Below are 24181 nucleotides of genomic sequence, written 5' to 3'. Positions count from 1 at the left end.
GTTCTTGGGTCCTGCAGGGGCTCATCTGGAGGCTCTTCCTACACTATAGGGCACAGGGCATAGGTGCATCATTGAGCTAGCCTGGCTCTCCTTGCTAACTGATGTCACTGGGGTACATAGACTGGGTACTCCCTCTAGGACAGGAACCCTGGGACGCCAGGCTTTTAGACAGTTGAAATGTGCTCAGGCACTGGGGAAGGCCTGGCTACCTTTCTAGAGCCAATCATGGTGGGGTTCCATCTGGAGCCCAGTAGTCAATATGGGTCTTATCCCATCAACAGCTCCCTGAGGGCAGTGGGAAAGTTCTTTCTGACCTGAAGCCTCAAGTTATCTCCTTTGTTAGATGGGGAGATCAAACTATTAAGTCTGTGAGGTCCCTCATCCCTCACCACTGTGTAGTCTCAAGTGGAGGGAGTAGCAGTCACTTTCTTTCTCACAGCTGAAGTCAAGGTTATATTCTAGACAGAAGCCTTTTAGGGGCCCAGGAGACCAAGAAGGGAGCATAGTAGGAAGGAAGTCCCGGAGTCTCAGCGTGTGACAGTATCCACTTAAGATGGGTATTGATGTATCTACAGGTGTAGGAGAGATTTGGTGCCTGAAGGACTCATTCACGGCACCTGTGGCACTTGGGCCAGGCTGGTGTGAGTTGGGCTACCCTCAGGGTCAGTCCTGGACAATGACTGCTATGAGGGGTTCACAGGTGTGGCTAGCAGTTCATGGTTGACTTGCAGCCATAGCAAGGCCAGATGGGGGTCCATACTGGGGGTGCAGAGGTTGTGGTATGCAGAGCACTGGGCTGTAAGAGGTTGGGTCAAGACCTTGGGGCTGGTGGCTCTGTCCTCCCAACTCCCAGTTGCTCCTGTTCCCATGTCAGGAGGCCCCTTTCCCAGCTTAAGTCTCAGGTCACTGACCTCGTTGTAGTAAGGGCAGTTTGTGGACTCCTTCATGGATGTGTATTTTTTGTCATCGCCCACCTCCACGCACACCACGGGGTCCATGTTCAAACCCACCAGCTGCCGAGCCTCAATCACTGTGATGCTGACCTGCAGGAGGGAGAGAGGGGGATACATGGAGCACTGCAGCCATCCTAGAGTCTAGTCTTACTGGAACATGGCGGCGGGCAGCAGGGCTAGGAACTGCAGGAACCAGTCCAGCTTGGAGTGAGATGCCCACCAGACTCCATGTTGACGATGACTCCTGATATCCTGGGTGATCCTGGGATATCTGCACTAAGAGGTGTGGGGGCTGGCAACCCATAGGCCAGTGTTACAGAAGCACCCAAGGGAGAAGCATTACCAGATGCTCATGCTCGGCCATGCCCCGGATGGATCAGTCTCACCTGTGGAGGACAGGTCCAGTAGCAGTTTTCCTAAACTGCCTACCACAGGGGACAGCCATGGATGGGGCATCCTGCCAGCAGAATACTAATACTAAAACATCATGATTTCTTTCTGTAACTTGATCGAGTGATTCTTTATGAACTTAGAAGATGACAATATACCCCTAAAAATTCTGGTTGATTCTTGGGTTCTGAGTTCTCCCTAGTGCTCTGGCTCTCTCTGCTGGGGGTTGGGGGAGCGAAGCCTGCACCACCCGTTCCCCACCCTCTGAAACACGCCAAGCTGCTCCAGTCTCCCTGAACTTGCTTTGGTCCTGTCCAGGGTTTCTTGTTTATGCTGCTAACCTCTAAGATGTCCTTGGCTTTCTGGAAGCTGGGTGCTTTCCCATGTTCCAGTCCCCTCTCTTGCTGAATTTCTTTGAGTTGCCAGAGCCTAGCCTTCTGGCCTGTGTAGGGAATGTTGTGTGCATCCTACTGTGATGTTCTGCAGCCTTTAGCTGGGATCTTGTACCCTGGGAAGCACTGTTTCAGCTTTCTATTCTGTCAGTAAATATTTAGGGACACCTCCTGTGGACCGGCACCAGGGAGGTTGGAATAAACCCACTGCTCCTCGGGGATCTTACTGTAAACAATTCTGGTTTATAGATTTTAAACTAGAATAAACATATTTTAGCTTATAATATACATAAGCGATACATTATATCTTTATATGCACATACATATAAAGATGTGCATAGTTAAAGGATGTATATGAAGACACATATACGTAAAAATGTATTTATATGTACACCTATAAAACTGGAAAATATAAGACTATATATATAGAGAGAGTGAGAATGAGAGAGAGAGAGAAAGAAAGAGAGGACAGGAAAGGGAGGGGACAGGGGGAAAGGAAGGGAGAGAGGGGAAGGGTAGGAAGGAGTGTGAGTTTTGAGGCAACTGTTACTCTTCCTGAGTCTTCATTTCAAGCCATTAGCTCCTGCCTTGGGTTTGGTGGGGTCAGTCCCTGCTAGGGTGGCCATAGTCAGTCCCCCGTTAGGCAGGTCCAGATTTGGGTTGCTGGTCTTGGGGTTGAGCCTTGACTGGGCAGGAATGGATGTGGAGGGTCCTGTGGGTTCACTGAGCTGCACATCCTCAACTCTAAGATGAGACTGTACCTCATGAGGGTTAAACGAGACGATGCATGTCCGGAAGCACCACACAGGTGAAAACTCCATGGAATGAGAGCCAGGGTCGTAAGTGGCTCTTAGCCAGAAGCTACCTGTCCCAGGGGTCATCTCTTGAGGAGGTAGGGTCGGTGGATGTTTCAGGCTGCTCCGCAGGATGCTTGAACTTGTATTTTCCACCCAAAGCCTCCTGTCTCTGTCAGCATTTCCCGCTAGCTAACTGGGCTGTAAGAGCAGCTGTTGGTGCCATTCATCTGGGCCCTCGGTTGTTATGCTTCAATGCAACTTCTAAATATGATTTTCCTCAGGAGAATTATCCCCCCTCTTAGATAGAAAGAATCCTTACTAAAACTGCCATCTACTGTGTTCTTCAAGGTCTTATAAATAGCTCGAAGACCAAGAAAAATCCTCGCATCAGAAACGATGCTAGGAAAATAGAAACCCTAACACCAATAAAGACCACTGCCAAGAAAGCACAGAAACACAGAAGCGACTCTGCTCTGAAGGAACACTTGAAGCATGTACACAGCTATTTCTATTCTGGGGTGTGAGAGGGCAAAGGGGCCAGTGAGCGCTTAGAATCCACGCTTCAAAGAGTCTCAACAGTCACCATTTCTTCAGGGAACCAAAAAGGAAACAGGGTTAATTAACTTAGCGCCAAGAAGTTTACTGTGGAGAGACACTAGGAGTCCTTCTGGAATGTTCTTCCAACAGCAGTGCATCGAGTTTTAACTTCCAGAAGCCTTTTTTTTTTAAAAAAAATATTTATCTTTATTTTATATGCCTTGGTGTTTTGCCTGTATGTGTGTCTGTGTGGGTTACAGACAGTTGTGAGCTGCCACGTGAGTGCTAGGAATTGAACCCTGGTCCTCTGGAAGAGCAGTCAGTGCTCTTAACCACTGAGCCATCTCTCCAGCCCTATAAACCTTTTTATGCAAATGGTTTAAAAGTTCAATTATTGTTTTCCTGTAACTAGTACCCCTCATCCCCCTCAGAAAGAAGAGGTTTGCTATAACTCAGGCCTGGGAAACAGACAAGCATGGTTTTGGCCAGATGTGCCAGCTGTGATTAAATTCCCCACGCCAAGAAGGTGACTGGTTTTCACGTGTGCTTTCCACATTCCATCTTTTGTCCCTTCCTCTGTTCAGGGTTCATCTTCCCATCTTCTGCAGGAAGCATAGCCAGCAGCAGTGACCCAGTCAGGAGCTGACAGTAGGTGTGGGAGGTGAACTGAGGGAGAAGAGAGGGCGGGAAGGAAGGAAGAGATGGGAGAAAAACGTCGGAGGGGCAAGAGCTTTGCGAGATGATGAAGGTCGGAGGAAGCCTGGGAGTGTGAGATAGAGGTGAGGAGTGTGGTATTGGGGCAGGAGGCCTCCCCCGCTGCTGCCTTGTGTGTGTGTGCGTGTGTGTGTGTGTGTGTGTGTGTGTGTGTGTGTGTGTGTGTGTGTGTGTGTGTGGTCATCTTCTGTATTTGGAATCTATGGGTCATCCAGTCATGGATGAAAACAGAGGCTACAGAGCCAATGAAAATTTTCAGGAAGGCAAAGGAACTTCTCATGCACAGCGTTTCCAGGATGAAAACCCAAAGGGGGCAAAGGGAGCTGAACCGTGGACCAGCTGGCAGCCTGGCTAACATCTCTCCTGCTGAGGCAAGGGCTAGAATTCCCAAGAGCCTTCTCCAAAGCAAGGAACAGTGCTGGGGAGCTGGGGGGCTGGGGGGGGGTAAAACTACTCAAATATCCTGAAGGGACGCAAATAATGGTGCCCTGTGACCTGCTTTGGGGACCTCTGTCCAGGCGTGCATCAGAATGTCAGGGGGAGGTAAAGGGGAGAGGGGACAGGGATGCTCACCTACACCCCTGGCACTGCTGTTCTGCAGGGTTCCTCATCTCCCCTCGACTCCAGGGCCAGAGGTATGATGTGACCAGATAGGCTGATCACTCTGGTGGTGTCATGGAGGGTGGGGTGGAGGGGCAACATGAGGCCATGCAGGCACAGATAACAGTGGTTTGTCCCCTTGAAGATGCCAATAATCAGGAAAGAAGAATGTAATGTTCCATTCGTTCTAAATTGTCCATAGCATACTGCACACTGGGCTCTCTTCCCACAGGCCTCCTTCCACTGGTTTGTAACCTTCACAATTGGTCTGGCTTTCGGGATTCCCACCTGGACCTGGGTTCTGCTAGGTTCTCCTGTCCTCTCTCCAGTGCCATGCACTCTGTGAGGTCTTTCTGATTACTTAAAGCCAAGTTCCTCAAAGGAGAGAAGTTGCTGTTGGTTTTACTGGTTTGTACATCCTATTTGCCGGGAGTGGAAATACTTTGCGTTTCGATCCTCTTAGCTCCCTCTTACACAGCGGAGACATGTGTGCAGGTAAGCTGTGGATGGAGACGCACGATGCCGGGTGAGACCAGTTAGCTGGTGCAGTTCAGAAGGTTTGGAAGATTTGGGGGGGGGGGGATATGTGACCTAGGACACAAAAGTCCCTCCCTGGCAGGAAGCAGTTAGGGAGGAAGATATGAGTCCTGAGCTAAGTAACCAAGGGATCAGAAGGAAGCAACTGTTCCAGAGAACAAGCAGTTCTGACTGCTGTGGCTCTGAACCCCGCCTGCCTCCGGCCTTCATCCGTGATCTGTGGCCCTGCAACCCTTGGTTCACATCTTACTGTAAAAGTGGAGTAGCCGTTACTGGAGAGAAACAAACCAAATCAGCTTTGAGGGAGACAGGTGAATCCTCAGGAAACACGACCAGGCGTATTTTTCAGTGGGGGTCATCTAGACCTTATATCATCTCCTGAGGGAGGTGAGGTATAGTTGTTCATGCATAAGGGTAGTGTGCATGGGGCCTGGGAAGTGCACATTGAATACATCTGTACCCACAACAGTTTCTGACCTATAACTGGATCCTGTTGGCGGTCAGGGGAGAGTCTGGAGCCATGGTCGTCTTGTCTTGAGAGAAGCCTTCTCTCGCCTTTCTTCTCATTTGTACATAGGGACTGGGGGCTTCCTGCTTGGACACTGTGTATCGTGAGCCCTTCTACACAGCTCTGATCTCAGGCTGGGAGAGAAGCCACGATTAAGGGTCTGGGCCTGCAAAGCGGAAGCCACTGAGACCCGTGTCATCAGCCACCAGGGCCGCTGAGCCCCTGTTCTGCCTGTACTGTGACTACATCTACAACCCTCCTGCTCAGAGCCTTTTAAAATGTAGTTTCAGAAATGAAGAACTATTGATCTAAGAAGATACAGAGACACAAAAAAGAAGAAAAACAGGATCGATGTTACTTCCAGCTTTAAAATAAGCTGGAACAACTTAAAAACGCAGCCAACATTCTTCAAAACTCGTGTGTGTCTGTGCGTGTGTGTATGTGTGTGTGTGTGTGTGTGTGTGTGTGTGTGTGTGTGTTATTGTTTTTCCAGGACCCCTTTTCCTTAGGATTTTCAACAACGAACACAGAATCTTCAGGGAGCTTTGAGCTGTGCAAACAGAGATCTCACAATCTTCTCTTGGTTTGCATTTGCCTTAATGCTTCTAGGAATGCCTCCCACACAGAAGCCTTCTTTGAGACTCTATACTCAGATGCGACTCTACGATGCCTTGGCTCTCACCTCTGAGTCTATCACACTCATCCTGCTGGGTCACCACACTCCAGCAGAACCTGTAAGGCCTAGACATCAAGTGTCCACCTACCTGGTAATCCATGGGTCTCCCAGCACTGGGTTCCATTTTAATGTCTGGCTTAGACCTAAGGAGAAGAATGCACTGTCAGGTTGCTGTGAGGGATGGAAAGGCCAGAGGGACAAAACTGTGACCTTCAAAAATACTCTATTCTGCCAACAGAATTGGGGGTGCACGGGGGTGTAGGGTGGACGTCCTCGATGGCACCAACAGAGAAGACTAAGCAGAGACAAAAGTAACAGGGAGATGGCCATTGGGTGAACAGAGTCACTTGTGGACTGGTCAGCTCTGTGCTGTCCCTTCACCCACAGAAGCTCAAGAGCCTGACCCACTCCTGCCTCTACAGGGAGACAGCTCAGAGGACACCCAAGGACAGTAAGAAAGGATAAAGCTGGGGAGAAGCTACTCATAGGCCCTGACTTCTCTGCCCCCAAGCCTGGTAAGCAGGTCCTGTTCAGCAGGGCAGTGGCAGGGCGGTGACAGGATGGTGACAGGAGGGTGACAGGAGGGCAGTGGCAGGGCAGTGACAGGCAGTGGCAGGTGGGGCGTAGGCCTATGGCCTGCTCACCGTTTGTTGGAGACATTGCTGGTGAGAGCAGTGACCGAGGCTAGAGACACTGAGTCAGGATCCAGCCCATCCCCCAGCCGGATGGCTAGGTGGTCCAGGTCCTCCATCTCCAGCACTGCTGGCTCATCTAGGGAAGAAAGGAAGGGCAGGTGGGTGGATGAAGGGCTAGGGACTGTCTCCTAGGAAGGACAGTTGATTCCTGTTTTATTTGATGGCACTTGCTTGGAATACTGCTACCCACACATCTCATGTTCTTAATTATCACAGGGTCTCTCTATGCAGACTAGGCTAGCTTCAAACTCACAGAGACCCAGCTGCCTCTGCCTCCCAAGTCTTGGAATGAAAGAAGCGCACGGCCGTGCCAGGGTCTAACCTTAGCCCTTAGAACATTTTAATTGCCATTGTGTCTAGTCTTATTTTCTTTTGTAATCTTAGCCAAATGTAATTCTCTTACTTAACTCTTCCAAAGCTCTGAATATCCTTGGTGGAAGAGAGAAGAATGCATCCTGGGCTCTCTCTCTCTCTCTCTCTCTCTCTCTCTCTCTCTCTCTCTCTCTCTCTCTCCTTTTCTTTTTTCTTTTTTTTTTTTTTTTTGGAGCTGGGGGCCAAACCCAGGGCCTTGCGCTTCCTAGGCAAGCGCTCTACCACTGAGCTAAATCCCCAATCCCTTTCTCTCTCTCCCTTTCTCTCTCTCTCTCTCTCTCTCTCTCTCTCTCTCTCTCTCTCTCTCTCTCTCTCTGTCTCTCTGTCTCTCTCTCTGTCTCTCTCTCTCTCTCTCTGTCTCTCTTTTCTCTCTGTCTCTCTCCTCTCTCTCTCTTCTCTCTCTCTCTCTCTCTCTCTCTCTCTCTCTCTCTCTCTCTCGCACGCACGCACGCACGCACGCACGCACGCACGCACGCACACACACACACACACACACACACACACACACACACGTCCTCATCCCTGAGGTGTGAGAAGTAACTTATTCATGACAGCCGCAGTGGAGTACAGAACTCAGGCCCGCACCCCTGTATGTGAGTCCCGTGGGATGAGATCGTGATTTGGAAAAGCCATCCAGACACGGTAGGTTTGGGTCTCAGCAAACCTCCTCCATCTAGAAGAGTGCAGCCAAAACTGGCTGGGGAAGAGAACGTTCTAGGGCCACATAGGAGAGCCCCGACGCTGGGTGCATATATCTCCCCACTCCACTCCACGCACCCCTTATCGTTCATCTGTCCTCTTGCCTCCTCTTAGCGGCTGTCAGATGCCCTTCCAGCCTCTTCTCTTGGGAGGGACTCCCCGTCACCAGGCCCAGCGGTCTTTCTTTGAGATGGGTCTGCTGCAGCCACCAGGCATAGCACAGCATGCTTTCTTGCTACTATCTTTTTTTAATTTAAAAACCAAACCAAACAAAAACCTCTGGGCTCATGTGAAGTTAAATACTCAATGTAGGGGGAAGGAGCCCATCTACCTGGCAGAGGCTCAATGACCTACGCGTCCCTCCCCTAACCTCCAGACTAGCCAATGGCAGTCCAAGCCCTGCCCGAGTGGCTGTGGGAGTGTCCAATGGGGAAGGAGGGTCATTTGCGCCCAGTCTAGGGCGGGGCTTAAATGATGGTGACAGTTCAAAGAAGTGGTTGCTGCCTCTCTGATGGGCAGGACCATGTTCCCTACCTTGTCTTTGGGGCTCCTCTTTGTGGGACCGAGTCTTGCCGAGTTTCATGGCCGAGAATACACTCCTTCCCGCTCTGTAAAAGGGAGACCCCCAGAGTGAGGTGGGGACAGGGATAGATGCACATAGGAAAAGCACACACAATAGGCAGTCCCTGAGGGACTCAGAGAAAAAGGAGATGGGGCCCCCTGCCCTTGTTCACTTTTCCCAGGATACAATACAAATTAGGGGCCATGAGCCCCAAAGGACATAGGACACTTCCTCCCAGGCACCAGCTCCCCAGGAAAGTGACCTGTGAGTTTCTCGCCTACGCCCTATCTTCTCAGAGCTGAGATCTGCAAGGTCCCTCGGCTTTCTTTCCTTCAATGCACCCCCACTAGAGCTAACAGGAAAAGAGGCCAGATGCCCAGAGACAACATCAGAACAGATACATAGGTCCGGGGACTCGGAGGGACAGACTGAGGCTGAGGCTGAGGTGGGAGCCATGGATAGCAGCTATTCAGGTCTCAGGTGGCTTTGAGCCTGCCTTACTCTAGTCTCTGTGACGGGAGAGTCTCCTGAGTCCCCAGTGAAAAGGATCTTTCTTTCTCTTAGCCTGGTTGCCCCTCTGTCTATACCTTCTTACGGCAGACCACCATCTCTTACCTAGCCCCTACCTCTTCCTCTGGTGTGGTGTGCCCGTGTGCCCAGGCAAAAGGTCTTGCAGCCAGTGGGGCTGAGGGAAGGGGGTAGGGGTCCTTACAGCCCTTCAGTGATGTCCCTGCAGCCGAGCCTGAGGTCCCCAAAGCCAGGAAAGACCAGGAGTAGGATTCGTGTGGGGAAGTGCAGTATTCCATTACCCCATTAATATTGTATAAGAGGGACATCTGATTCCCTTGCTTCCCATTCTCCTCCTCCTGGGTGTGGCTGCCATACTGCTGGTTCCTGTGGGGGTGGGTCCAGGCCCATTCCTCACCTGCTTCTGGATGTGGGTCAGCCTCTGTTTGCAGAGGCTTGGGCATGGCATCGAAGACGCCCAGACCCTTGCTCTGCAAGCTGTACAGTGTGAGGTTGGAGAAAACCTTTCTGTCCTTGTGATGGCTGGGAAACCTCAAGCCCCTCTACTTGGGCTTGGGAGATCAGTGTTATTCCTCAAACCCAGTTCTATCTTTAACCCTGATATGGAACGAGCTACGTCTGTATCCTGTGCTGGATGGGTGGACAGGGACTACTCTTGACGTGTCCCGTCAGTTCATAGGTATTTTCATGATCTCCTAGGCACAGGTCAAAGAGGCTGGCGACCCTGATTTTCCTGTTTCCTCTTGTATTATAGATTTTAAAAATGAAGGAAGGGAAGGAAAAGACTCTATAAAAGAAAGCTAATGTCTTTAGAGTTATTATTATTTGGCTCAAGTATCTTCTTTGTTGTTCTCTCAATGGGTAATCTTTCTTTTTTTTTTAAGTGTGGTGTGCATCTGTGTGTGCATGTCCACACTCCTGTCGATACTCAGGTGTGCACGCACATGTGGAGGCCAGAGGTTGACAGCGGATGTCTTTCTCAGTTGCTCTCCTCTTTGTTTACCGAGATGGCGTCTCTCGCTGAACTTAGAGCTCAGTGACCAGGCTAGTCTAGTTAGCCATCTTGCTCAGTGCACTCCCTGTCTCCGCCTCTGGAGTCCTGGGATTATAGATGGGCTGCCATTCGTGACAAGCTATTATCCAGTGGGCTATGGTCCCAAGCCCCTCACCTGCGGAACCATTTCTGTGGTTTTAACGATTGACTCGGAGCACAAAATGCCTATGAGGATGATGGCATCTCAAAGGTGTTTTCTGTGATCCAGGCCTAGACTGTGTGGGACTTTAGTTAACTTTTAACTTTTGATTCTGTTTAAAGCATTTACATTTAAAAAATTACATTTATTTAGCCTTTGCTTATTAATTTATTTAGCGAGAGTGTGAGGACACGCATGTTCCATGGCTCAGGGGACAACTTTTGGGTGTCGGCTTTCTTCTTCCACCATGAGGGTCCTGGAGATGGAACTAAGATTCTCAGCATTGGTGGTGGGTGCCTTTACCTCTTGAACCACCCTCACACCTCTTTTTGAGACAGGGACACACACACACACACACACACACACACACACACAAAGACATAGACACACACAGACATATATACACAGATACACAGACATACATACACAGACACAGACATACACACATGTATGCATGCATGCACGCATGCGCACACACACAGAGGCATTCAGACACACACACAACACACACACTCTCTCTCACACACTCTCACACACACTCACTCTCACACATTCACACACACATTCACACACAGTCTCTCACACACATACACTCTCTCTCTCTCACACACACACTCTCTCTCTCTCTCTCTCTCTCACACACACACACACACACACACACACACACTCACGCCTTTATTCACCCAGTGAAGAATTAAAGCTGAGAAAGGAGAAAGTCAACTTAGTATCCTATAGTAAGTGGAGCACGTGAGGCTGGAGGCTGAAGTTCATGTCTGAGGGCCTGCAGGAGTTCCACTGTCCTGGCCACCATTGCCTCCATGGTCAGGACCTCTCTGAGCTTGATGAATTCATTGTGACCAAAAGGAAGACTAGGAAAAGGGCAGCAGGGAAATGGCAGCTGTGGCAGTGGCTTGGGAGCCAGTGCCATTTGCAGAATGGGTTGCCATTTACACAGAGCCCTCATTCATAAAAACGGGCTGTTTGGAGGCAGGAAAGGGGTCATCCTGCCTAGCTTTGCCTGAAGTATCCCAGGGGCTTTCTCCCGAGCCAGTGGCTTAAAGGGCAGGGTACCAGCTGCACTCAGACTCCCGCAGCAGTCCTAGGCTCAGGCTCACATGGGCACTCACACTGTCTCCACAGCTGTGCCACCCACCCTGTCACAGCCTTGGGATTCTTTTCTGCCCGGGCTTACTGTCCTATGGGTTCTGTTATGGAAGACACAAGACTCTCAATGTTTGCCTTTGCATAAGCTGCTCTTGGCTATTCCTAAAGTCCTAGTCATGATTTTGTGTAAATCAACTCATACAGGTCCAGGGCATAGCCACGGACCTGCTCACCCCTGGCGGAAGGGTTCTGAGACAGCGGATCTGAGTGCTATGTGGGTCAGAAGAGGCCCTGCCCGGAGAGGCTGGCAGTGTCTGGGGCTGGAATTGGGGCTGCTGCCAGAAGCCCAGAAGAACTGTGTGGCTTTCTAAAGCTGGTCCCATATAGGGATCTAAGTTCAACACCTGCAGTCCTCTTGGCCAGTTATGAGCCTTTAATTAAAATGCCACTTTAGTCTTTGGTACGAACATTTGGGGAGTGAAAATAGAGACTTTTATTGACCATACTTAAACCCAACCACTTCTACTGTACCCTGAAAAAAATTCGAAGGAGAAAAACTTCCTCTTAAGACTGTGTCATGCGACCACTATAGCCAACACACTTGCAGGCAACACCACGTGCCTGGGGATGTCTCAAAATGGCGTCTGTTTGGTGACTAGTGCTGATGTGTGCAGTGATGGACACCATCTGTCCCACAGCCCTTAGTCCAGGCTCCATGCCTGCGGTACCTTCTATGCTGGAGGAGGCAGAGAGGGATGCCATTGCTGTCACTGCCCTTCACGATTTCTCAGTTGATGCATCGCGAATTTCCTATTGACTTTTCAATTGTGTTAGTCCCGGGAAAGCAGTGCACTCCAGGCAAAGGGCAAAGGGCAAAGGGCAAAGGGCAAAGGGCAAAGGGCAAAGGGAAAGGACAATTTTAAAACTAGTTTAACCAGGGCACTTTAAAGATTGTCAATTTATATTGGAGACAGATTTTTTTTAATTAACTTGTGATTTCAGTTTCTATTCTAAGACTTTAAATTCTGCGTCTCTTCTAATGGGGTTCCACAACCACAGAAGGTAGGATGGAATGAGAAGCAGGCACAGAAACAAGCCAGCAGTGAGCTCTGTGAAGAGAAACCTTCAGCCAAGTACGTCCGTACTCATGGGCACAGAATGCTCGGGAGATATGAGCGTGAGGGACTTTCTCTAAGGGACTCTTTCTAAGTGATACTCCGTTCTACAAATGACCCTGGCACTTGGGCCATAGCCACACCGGCAATTGCTGGAGCTGACTGACACCTGCTTTATAAAAAAAACAACCACAACAAAGGGCTGCTGAGCTGGCACAGCGGGTAAAAGGGCTTGCTGCCAAGCCTGATGACCCGAGTTCAATCCCTGGGACCCACATGGTGGAAGGAGAGAACTGAGGACCACAAGGTGCCGTCTGATTTCCATAAGTTACCCTCTGATTGATTTCCATATGAATGACATGGCATACCTGTGCATGCACACACACACACACACACACACACACACACACACATACACACGCACACACACACAAAACGAACAAATGAACAAAGGTAATGAAACAAAACCAAAACATCCCCAACATAAAAATACACGCACACATAAAAATACAAACAAACAAACAAACAAACCCTGACAACTAGGCATGTAGGGGAGATAAAGAAAGAAACTCCCATTGACTTCCAGTGCCTGGATCACCGTGGTCAGAATGATATATCTAGACTGACAGTTCTCTCGAGAAAAGACTTTGAAATCAGTGTGTTCACTGTAATGTCTTCCTTTATGCACCTAACAATTCCCCCACCTTGTTCCATGGCTTGCTTTAGAAGTCTGTCACACAGCTCACACAGGGCTCTAGGATGGAGGCCGCATATTCATCCTGACCCGGGGGCATGCACCGAGGGAAACCCAGCAGCCAGTGCTTCACTGATTTGCTCTATGAATTATTCTGGAAGCCGTGGCCTAGAAGGCGTGGGTGCAAACCAACTAGAGACGGAGCCACTCGCTGTCCAGCCAGGGCTTCTACTCCACGAGCGCTTTCGACTGGAGACATCAAGGCTCACTGCTCAGGCCTCAGGTGATCGGGAATCGTGAACTCTGCGTGAGAGGCAGGGTCTACATTGCTCCTTTGCGTTGTTGACACAGTCAGATTTTCTAATCTAAGGGTGCACTTTCGGCTGCCTCAGCTGGGCTCATTGCTTTCATTTTCCATGCCCCAGGCACTCATTTCTTTTTCCTTCCTTCTCTTCTTTCCTCTGTCCTTCCCTCTTCTCTGTGTGCACCCGTGGGAGGCAGAGGACATGGTTGAGGAGTTGGCTTTCTTTCCCCTCCAGGTGGGGTCCGGGGATACAACTCAGGGCATCCAGCTTGACTCCAACTTGCTTGTTGAGCTGTCTCATTAGCTCTTTTACTATATTTTTAAAACCGGTTCAACCAGGTTGGTTTCTAACTCAGTATGAAGCTGAGGCTTGCCTTGAACTCCTGATCTTCCTGCTTCTGTCTCCTGAGTGCTTGGGTATGGACTGATGCCACCTGTCCCTGCGGTTACAGGTAACTGTATAATTTTAAGTGTGTTTGAAACTGTGTTGAATTTCAGTCTGTTTTGAATAGCTTTCTGCATGGGTGAAGGACTGGCTGACTTAAATTTTATTTTTGTGTATGTATGTATGTATGTATGTATACATTTATTAACTTATTCTTTATTACTTAAAAATAATTAAATTTTATTTTATATGCATTTGTGTTTTGCCTGTGTGTGTGTGTGTGTCTGTGTGTGTGTCTGTGTGTGTCTGTGTGTGTGTGTCTGTGTGTGTCTATGTGTATGTGCCTGTGTGTGTGTGCCTGTGTGTGTGTGTCTGTGTGTGTGTCTGTGTGTGTATCTGTGTGTGTGTGTCTGCATTTGTGTTTTGCCTGTGTGTGTGTGTGTCTGTGTGTGTGTGTGTGTGTGTGTGTGTCTGTGTGTGTGTGTCTGTGTGTGTGTGTGTGTGTGTGTGTCTGTGTGTGTGTGTCTGTGTGTGTGTCTGTGTGTGTGTGTGTGTCTGTGTGTGTGTGTCTGTGTGTGTGTGTGTGTGTCTGTGTGTGTGTGTGTGTGTGTCTGTGTGTGTGTGTGTGTGTGTGTCTGTGTGTGTGTGTGTGTCTGTGTGTATGTGTGTGTGTGTGTCTGCATGAGAGTGTTGTTGAAGCTCCTGGAACTGGAGTTGCAGCAGTTTTGCGTTGCATGTGGATACTGGGAATTGAACCTGGGTCCTCAGGAAGAGCAGCAAGTGCTCTTGACCCCTGAGCCATCTCTCCAGGCCCTAATTTATATTTTTAGAGCTGGGGAATCGATCCTGGGGCCTCACACATGCAAGGCTCTACTTCTAAGTTACATCCCTGCCCCAGACTGTCCCTTTATAGAGGGACCACACCATCTCCCTCTGGCCTACTTGGGCATGTGCTCTTCCTGTACCAGAGGGGCTGTGAGACTCTCAGGCGTTCATCCCAACCTCTGAGAGCCTGGGAATCTGGCTCCTCCTTCCCTCCTGGCTGCCAGTTCTTTGGCAAAGCTTCATCAAGCACTAACATGAGAATAGATTTACCACCGCCCCCTGGGGGGATGCTTGTTCTTTTCTGGGTCAAATCTTACTTTTTCTCTGCTCGGTCTTACATCTATTTCCTTTGATCTCCCTGCAGCACAAGTATAAACCAACCATCTTGGCTACATGGTTGCCATGATGTGCAGGTTCTTCTCACAGTGTTCTTTTCTCAGGCTGAAAGAGTTTCAATTTGCTTAATCACATCTTAGAGATTCCATTCCCAGTTCCCGGACACATTAAAATAATATCACATCCTAGCTGACTTAATCTCATTTGGTAATGGGACAGCAAGAAACAAGATGGAGTAGGGCCAGGGAGGTCGCATGTCCTGCGGACCCGCCACTGGCCTGCCTTGTGAGGCCAGTCTACTCCAGTTTCAGTCACAAGGATCAAACCAGTCTGACAGACTGGGAGCTGGAAGGGCCTTGAGGCCTGGTAATCTCAGAGAGAACTGAAGGAGAGAAGATAGGTAACTGCCTCCTAGGTAAGCCTTTGGCATCTAAGTGGCCACAGAGAAACCTGGAGCCATGAGCCTTCTCACTAAGAAAGGTCCCCAGATCAGTGTCCCTACCATCTCTTACCCACAGTGGGACTCAGATTCCAGGCTCTCTTTCTCTCTCAGCCCTGCCACACACTGCGCTCTTCTCAGAAGCTGGCAAAATGCTCTGTCTCTCCCTGTGGCACTCCCCACACACAGCGCGTTGCTTCTGTGGCCCTGTGGTCATGGTTATAACTTGTGCAAGTATTTCAAGCATGGCTAGAACTCGGTATGATTTGGGCAACACAGGGATGAGGCTCCAAGTTCCCCAGGGTCTTAACATATGCAGACACGTCCATCAGATCAGCTCAGACTACCACAGACACAACTGTAAAATTTTTTTTTTTAAAGCACTGGGACCACAGTTTTAAGCAAATCTCTTTATATCTCTGGAGCTCAGTTTCTAAAGACAGAAAATAGACTACGTCTCTGGGTTTTCAGCATGGGTTTTGAGGCCAGTTAGGTAGTTTTAACTTCCTGGGTCCATTGTGAACTCTGGGTAGGAAGTTAGATTTCTTGTCTTTGCCTAGCTAGACCTTGTTCTCTGGAAGTGACACCTGCCACGACACACAAAGGTCAGAGTTCCCTTGTACTGTGATCAGCTGGAGACCTAACTACTGTAATTTCTGTGACACTTGAGTCTCCAGATGACAGTATGGCTTTGAGAAGCCTACAAGCCCATGACCTCAGGCCAATCTTGCTAGGCCCTAGTGACCAGATAGCACTATGCCTCCTTCCCCTAGAATGTCCTTTGGGGGAATGGAGATGGTGAGGTTCCCAGAGAGTGCTAATCTCTACTCAGTTCTTTGTACTTCCTGTTTTGGTCATATGGTGCAACCATGTGCCTAGGGATTGTCTTCTTTGCACCTCCAAGTCTCTATGTTCAACTACACAGTGCTGCTTAGACTGGATGCTGGCCACTGGCTTCTTGTGTTCCCCACTCTTTAGCTATATTCACCCTCATAGGGAAGCTTAAGGGACTGACCTATAGGTACAGTGGAGTAGAGAAGGAACAAGACACTAGAAGAAGGGAGCATCACCCCTACGGACCCAGAGGGAAAAGAGATCCAGACACTTCCCCAGCTCTCACCACCCCTCCAGTTCTCTTCCCCCCTGGTCTGGAGGAAAGACCCCCCTTCACCCTGCATGTCCCTTGCTGCTCCACCAGGACAGCCCCTCCTAGGCCCTCTCAGACAGCCCATTCCCTCCCTCTGGAGCCCCGTGGCAGGTTGCCGACACCACTGCCCTTGGCCTGGCCTGGGACACCTACTTGTGCTCGCCATCTCTGCCTCCCTTGGTCTTCTCTTTGCCTTTGCTGAGTAGGGGGAGAAATGAGGAGACAAGGGGATGCAAGTGAGAGTGGGGCCAGAGACCTCACCTTGGCCCCTGGCCCTGCTGACCCCATATTCCTCCCCAGGGGCCTCTCTATCCCACAGATTCCTCAGTTCTCAAGACTAAGCCTTCGGCATAGGCGTGTCATGGCCCCAGGTCCTCCCAGTCTCTTCTTATCCCAGGAGAAGGCCTGATTCCAGAGATGTAGGGTCCCCCACATTTCTTCCTCCCTCACTTCCTCCCTTGGGCCCCTCCAAGGGTTTGTTGTGCCCATGCTGTGGGGTCCTCCAGGGACACAGTGGGGAGAACCTATTTGAGAGATGGGGACCGGGGTGCTACAAGATGGGGCATTCAGCCACTGAGAAGAAAGTTGGCGAAGACGAGAGGGGATGAGCTGTACCCAAGCCACCATTCAGGGCTCAGAGGTACAGGAGAGCTATACTCCCATCTTCCCTTAGAGAAGTTTCCAGAAACTGGGATGTTTGTCCAAAGCCTCCACCACAGGGCTGAGTCAATGGGCATGAAGAAAAGGAATAATCTTCATGACTTCTCTGCTCACACTCTCCTGGCTCAGACCTGGCCTAGGGGAGGCCATGGAGAGCTCAGGCCTCCCGAAAGCCTCTATACAGTCACCGTCCAAGTCTAGATTTGGCTGGCTAGCCTTTGTGTTAGGCAAGTGAGTTAGTCTGTGATTCAGAGAGCCCCACAATTGCCAGGTTTCTGGCTGCCCCGATCAGCCAAGACCACTGAGCAGAGAGGGAAGGGGGACTTAGGTCTGGGACTGAGCATCTCTAGTCTCTAAGGATTGCACCAGCAGTAAGGGTGAATTCTGCTACAGCCCAGCCCAACTAGGCCCACTGTTGGGGACCCCCAAGGGCTTTTGGGGTTTGCCCAAACGAAGCTAGGGTTTTGGTAAGCTATTAGGGAACTAAAACTCCACTCGCATTTTCTGGTCTCCACTCTCATGTTTGTCTGAGGAGAGTTCCTTTTCTCTCTGACTACACAATCCAGGTCTGAGGGGTTCATTTCTGCTTTTTTTTTTTTTTAAAGACTTCTGTGACCCTGGGAACTATGTCAGTCTCTGCAATGGACTACAGAAGAGACATGTGTGGCCTGGAGTTGGCAAGGAACTGGCATACTGAACATTAACCGGGAACTGTCTGTCTGTCTGTCTGTCTCCCTCTCCTCTTCCCCTTCCCTCGAGCTTTGCTAGAGGTGCCATGTCTTTCCGTGTGTGCTCTCTCCCTCTCTCCATGCTTCAGGTCTCAAGGCATCCACTCTCTGAGAGGGGAAATGGAGCAGGGAAGGGGCTGTTTTATGAAGAACACATCATGATTTTACCGCATTCACCCTTACTGCTGGTACAATCCTTAGAGACTAGAGATGCTCAGACCTTTGGCTGACCACCGTGGTCAGCCTGTCATCCCATGAAGCGGCCATCTTTCTCATCACCTGCTCCTTATGGGAGGTCATGGAGGCTCAGGCTGCCCGGTCACTGGGCTGGCAAACAGTGACCTCACCTTTTGCCTGCATTGCCACAGAACATCCTGGGAAGCCCCAGATACGCCTAGATTTCTTCCTAGTGCTCGCAGTGTACTTTTGGTGCCTCCTGCCTGTTGTGTGAATCCAGCCCCTCAGCCAGCATCCTCTCTGAGTACCACTTTCAGCCTCACGGAACAATTCCTCTTCCTTAGCTCCTTCCTCATCACTCCCTGATAAAAGCATCCACGGACAGGAGGAGGAAAGTGGACCGTCCTCCTGGGAATGCTAAGGCCCGCTGAGACCCAGGCACGTCTCAACACTAGGCCTCACTCGGGTTACGAAGCCTTGGGCTGAGGGTGGGAGCGCCAACCTCAGGTAGGAGAGAAGTACCCTGAGAACCGTTTTACTCCTAAACTCCTGCATGGCTGTGACTCTGGTTCCCCTGGCTTCTTGGCAGCCATGGCAGCACAGGGCTCCGTCCTGGTGAAGGGAGGCAGGTGCATGTACTGCACCGTGTACACACGGATGCAGACCTCTTAATGCATATATGCACCTCTCTCCCAGAGCCCCCGCAATGCACACATGGCCAGCTAATCTCTGTTTGAGATACCAAAAGGGGCTTCCTGGATCCTACAGGTTTCTACTGGAGTGGACGGATGCCCACAGGCAGGACAAGAAAAACGGTCCTGGTTACAACCTATCCCTAAGAAAATGATATAGTAATTACCTAGACATCCCCAGGGACACCAGAGGGGCCCGGGAAGCCGAAGGTGTTGGGGGCTGTGGAAGCTTATAAGGCTAGGGAGGTCGAGAAGATGAGATGGAAAGAGAGCCTCAGAGGACAAAGGGTCTCTGGGAAAACAAAAGGCTGTATTGATTAGCCATACAATTGAAGCTGAAGGCTCCTTTGTGAGATGTGACTCCTAGCCGGGGAGGCTGATGTCCAGAGGCAGGGAACTCCTTGGCATCTAGCAGAGAATGCGTGTGTAGGCAAATGCATGCAGACGTACAAGTGTATGTGTGCGTGTGTACGTGAGTGCATGCGCGTGAGTGCGTATGTGCGTGCGTGCGTGCGTGTGTGTGTGTGTGTGTGTGAGAGAGAGAGAGAGAGAGACAGACAGACAGACAGACAGACAGACGAATTCCTGTTCTTGCCCAGGACAGCTGAACCTCTGGTGGGCATCACTGGAAAAGCCCTTAGCATAGGTCAAGATGAGAGTGGATTGGTAACAATGCCTGCACCAGAAGGTCAGGGAGTGCTCAGAGGAGAAACAGGTGGGGTGAGGGTAACAAGGAGCCTGAAGAGACAACACTGGCTGAGAACCTCCCTACAGTGGGTATCGCTCACGTATAGTAAGTGCCTCACCTCTTCCTAACTCTCTTGTGGGCACGGGTGAGCCACCTTACAGTCGGGGAGATGTGTCTCCCAACATCAGAGCTGAAACTTGGGTGCTACTCTCTCCACTCTGCTGTGCTGCCTCTGGATGGCGTCTCCCCTACTTGGGGTTATTTTGTAAAGAGTGGGCAGAGACAAAGGGCCCCTGGATGACGGCAGAGACTTGAGAAGTGAGCAGAGAAACTCGCATGGTGCGTGATGGACCAGGGGAGATTAAACCATGTGAGCAGAGGAGACCTGATGACTACAAGGCTAGGTCCAGGGGAAAGGAGGAGGAGGAGGTAGCATCCATCTGCAAGGTGATGCCAGGCCTAGACTGGCAGCTCCAGGAGGCAGCTGTGGAAGAAACGTGCCCTCATATGCTGCTTTATCCAGACGGTGGAACCTGCTGAGATCTAGGCGTGCTTACTCAATTCCAAGTCCCTAGGATGAAACTTTCCCCCTACTCTTTCTTCTGGCCTGGGAGAGGTCCAGGGAGGTGGGGAGAGGAGAGAACACCGTGCATGCATGAGTGTCTCTTAGCTCTACCTGCCTGGACCAGAACTCTCTAAGAAGAGAGGGGGTATCTTTCTTGTTTTATCTGAACTACATCATGCTATGCTGCCTCCACTGGCTCTTTGCTGAGGATAGGCTCCCCCCCGCCCCCCCCGCCAGGGGAAGCTGTTTTCATGGCTGTCCCGGGCCAGAGTGGAGGAGAGTCAGCATGCCTACTTCCTAAATTCATTTATTCTTGCTATTGACTTCCAACTGATGAGGGCAGAGTTGGGGTGGACCAAATGGACCTAGCTTTCCTGATTCAGACCTGATTCCTTTCTCAACAGTGGGGCTAGGGGGCTGCTTCTCAGAAATCACCCTGAGTGAGCCCCACACAGTTCTTCTTCATTAGTGTGGGCAGACGGTGGCAGGTGGCGGCCATTGTGTTATAGACTACCTAGTCTCTTTTCTTCCTCTTAGCATTTCTAGACCTATTTCTGATGTTTGGCACCGTCCAGGATGAAGAACCTGTTCTCACCAGCCTTTGCATGTGCAACACTTGTCTCTTCATGTAAAACCTTCAATAGCCCCTTGGGTCATCAACAGGTTGGTGGTTGGAGCAGGGAGTGAGGTGATGGCTTCCATTTTACAGGTTAGTAGCTAGGCCGAGAGAAGTTATGTGACCTTCTGACACTGAGGTTTGGGCTTATACTAAAGGACCTGGTACTCATGTGGCAGGCACATGGCTGTCCCAAAGTGTATAATCTTGGGTATTCATTTACACTTGTGTTTGGGAGCTAGGCTGGTGATGGGGGGGGGGGTGGATCCTGTTTGACAAAATCATTGCAATTCTAGCTCACTAATGGGGAGCTTGTGCGAACATTGCAGGGGCTGAGGAAACCTGTGAAGGAACCTGGAGGGGGAAGCTTGCAATGACACAGGGGACCCTTATTCTCAAAACACACTCAGACCTCTAAGCTTGGGAGATCTCTGGCTTCAGTTCTGGCCCCTGAGCTACGAGTAACCCTGGCAAAAAAAAGAAAGTATTATGTGTGGGGAGGTGAGGCCTAGTTGAAGACCTCTGTCATCGGTAAGGGGCAGGGCACTTGTAAGATGTGAATCTTAGACACAGAAGAGCCTAACAAAATTTCCACAACAGAGCAGTGGCCGGATCTGAGAAGGACTGTTAGCCTAACTCTGGAAACAGTAGGCCTCTGGCTTAGGGTTCTTTTCGCTGGGCCAAGGTAGAGGTCAGACTGCCTGGGCCTGGATGATACTGTTGGGTCTTAGAACAGAGAAACCAAGGCCTCCTTGTTTCCTTTTTCCATTTCTCTGATGAGGGCAGGAGATCCAGTTTCCCCCTTATATTAGAACCCTCTTTCTCAGACCTTTTCTTTCCTCAGGGCTGTAGCAGGCCTGGCCTCTCATTCTGACTAGAGCCTCTGGGTTGGGAGCCAGGTGAAAAATGCTATTTCTAACCCTTAAATAACAGCTCAGGCCTGCACTCTGAGCACAGCCAGGCCTGGAGGCCTTCCAGGGCATGGGCTCCAGGCACCAACTTCCCAGGCCTTTTGAGGGCAGTGGGCAGAAGAGGGGGCTAGCCTGTTACCTGCGAAAGCTCTTCTCGCCGGGTGTCCGGGTGCTGGGTCGGGAGCCAGGTAGCAGCCCATCTGTCTCCTGGCTGTCTTTCTCTTCCTCCTGAAGGGATTCATCTCCCAGAAAGTCTCCATCATCCCAAGGGCCTACTGTGCCGTCTGCGGCTTGATACCGGACCTCCATGCTTAGGCTGGTCTGAAGGGAAGGGACAGTGAGCAGCTGGGCCGGCAATAGCAGGCCCCTGGTGGCATCTGGGAGGTACTTTTGCTTTCTGTGAAGACTAGGTGAGGACCTTTCTCATCTGAGTTTGCAGATGAGAAAGTAAGGCTGAGGAAGATGGGTGTCAGCTGGTTGGTTCAACAAGACCCCTGATTCTGTTGTACCCGGCTCTCCTCTTCCCAGGGGCCCTAAGTCAAGGGGCTGCCCTAGATCTCTAGTCTCCAGCCTGGGTGTGAGGTCTCTGGATCCTCCATATATATAATTGATAGAGTCATTTGGTGTCCCCAGAGACTAGGCCATCTCCTCATCCTTAGGACCTGGGCTGTGTACAGAGAAGGGGGCTTCTCTGGCAAAGTGACCCAGTTAGCTGAGCATGTCTTGTCACAGAAGACCCAGCCCTGGGCTTCCTACAACCCTGTACAGTTGGCACGTCTTCAACTCTTCTGATGCTTTAGCTGATAGCCTAGAGAGGGGAGTCTTGGGGAGTTGCCTTGGCTTTCCCTCTGGAGGAAGTGAAAAGCAGATGTTAAACAGCACCCAGGTGGAGGGATCATGTCTAGAACGCACAGCACTACTCTGCATGGGGTAAAATTAAGGTAGATGATCAAAGCTCTTCGTACACCATTGAGCACTCTCAGCACTCACTTTTTTCATATGCCCTTTGACCCCTTAGAACAAGCCTATGAGGCCCATATACTTTTGCTCACTTCGCAGATGCTATATAGGTCTAACCAAGAATCCTATCCAAGGGTCAGGCTCTTGGCCACCATGGTAGCTGTCTGTGAGTGGCCACAGAGGAGCTGGAGGGCTACGAGGAGACATGTGTGCCCATGCTGACTTGAGCAGAAATGGACAAACGGAGCAGAAACATTTTCTGATCCTGATCCAATAGAAGTTACTGTCTTGGAAGGGCTGGCAAAGGTCAAGGTAGCCATTGGATGATAGGAGGCCCCTCCAATCCACTCCTGAGCTGGATCCGAGTGGAGACACACATCAGCGGAGGGGAGATGGCACCCTCTGAACCTCACTTGACACCATCACTGTGAGAAAAGCTGAGTAGCCACTTGGGACAGACCCAGCCATACTATAGGCTTCATACCAAACAGCTCTGGCAGAGCCTCCCTGGTGTCCTCCTGCTGCCTCCCTTGTCACTCATGGAACATTCTGTAGACCAGTGGTTCTCAACTTGTGGGGCGTGACCCCTGGGGAGGGTTTCAAATGGCCCTTTGCCAGGGGTTGCTAAGACCATTGGAAGATACTTCATTACAATTCATAAAAGTAGCAACATTACAGTTATGAAGTAGCAATGGGAATAATTTTATGACTGGAGATCCCAACATAAAGGACTGTGTTGGAGGGTCACAGCATCAGGAAGGTTGAGAACCATTGCTCTAGAGCCTCTGTGGGAGATGCGGCAGGCCCCTAGGTGACTGGATGATGGAGTCCGGGACTGTCTGACACACCTACCTTGATGATAGCATTGTTGTCATCGATCAGCGTGTCAGACACCTCTACCCGATTCTCCTCCACCACCTTCTGCAGCACCATGCGGAAGGTCCCGATTAGTCTGTGAACGGCAGAAAGAGTGTTTCCAGAGTGAGAGCAAGGCTGATATCGGTGTCTAGCTGGCAAAGAGACGGAGGTGAATGTGAAAACCCTAGCCTGGTACAGGAGATGGTAGGCCAGGCACCTGAGGTTATGAGAGTACCTGACCCCTTACGAGTGCAGATGGAGGCTTATGTGTGGTCCGTTCCCTGGAAAACTCTGAAGAAGAAAGCATTCTAAGTGGTGTCCACAGAGAGAGATGGGGAACTCAGCTCTGGGACTGCCACTAGTCCCCTGCAGTATGGAAACTTCCAGAGTCCATAACGGAAGGTGGTGGGAAGGCATTGAGGCTTATGATGATGATGGCGGGGTAGCAGTGTCGGTGTGTGTGTGTGTGTGTGTGTGTGTGTGTGTGTGTGTGTGTGTGTGTGTGTATGTATGTATGTATGTAAGTATGTGTGTTGGAGGCTGAACTCTGGATCATGCTGGGCAAGTGAGTGCTTTGTCATTGAGCCCAGCCCAGCCTAGACCTCTGCTATACAAGCACTCCTTTGCTCTCCTTCCTGACTGGAGTGAAGCCTCTACCACCACACCACCACCACCACCACCACACCACCACCACCACCACCACCACCACCACCATCACCACCATCACCACCACCATCACCACCACCACCACCACCACCACCACCACCACCACCACCACCACCACCACCACCATCACCACCACCACACTCCCATCCACCCCACAT

General features: G+C 50.6%; 1 protein-coding gene across 2 annotated transcripts in view; it reads right to left on the bottom strand.

Moving 5' to 3' along the window:
• Window positions 1–24181, bottom strand: part of Otof (otoferlin) — a 95786-nt gene that overhangs the window by 29072 nt on the left and 42533 nt on the right. For both annotated transcript variants that reach the window (XM_032909046.1, XM_032909047.1), the window contains exons 4-9: window positions 23352–23451; window positions 21679–21860; window positions 8405–8478; window positions 6749–6875; window positions 6193–6247; window positions 912–1043 (exon numbers count right to left, since the gene is read on the bottom strand). In XM_032909046.1, the coding sequence (XP_032764937.1) occupies window positions 912–1043; window positions 6193–6247; window positions 6749–6875; window positions 8405–8478; window positions 21679–21860; window positions 23352–23451 (670 nt within the window). The remainder of the gene's footprint in view (window positions 1–911; window positions 1044–6192; window positions 6248–6748; window positions 6876–8404; window positions 8479–21678; window positions 21861–23351; window positions 23452–24181) is intronic.

The sequence above is a fragment of the Rattus rattus genome, chromosome 7, assembly GCF_011064425.1.
Source record: "Rattus rattus isolate New Zealand chromosome 7, Rrattus_CSIRO_v1, whole genome shotgun sequence".
Classification (NCBI taxonomy): domain Eukaryota; kingdom Metazoa; phylum Chordata; class Mammalia; order Rodentia; family Muridae; genus Rattus; species Rattus rattus.
The sequence above is the reverse complement of the archived record's forward strand: the minus strand, read 5'-3'. Positions and strand labels throughout refer to the sequence as shown.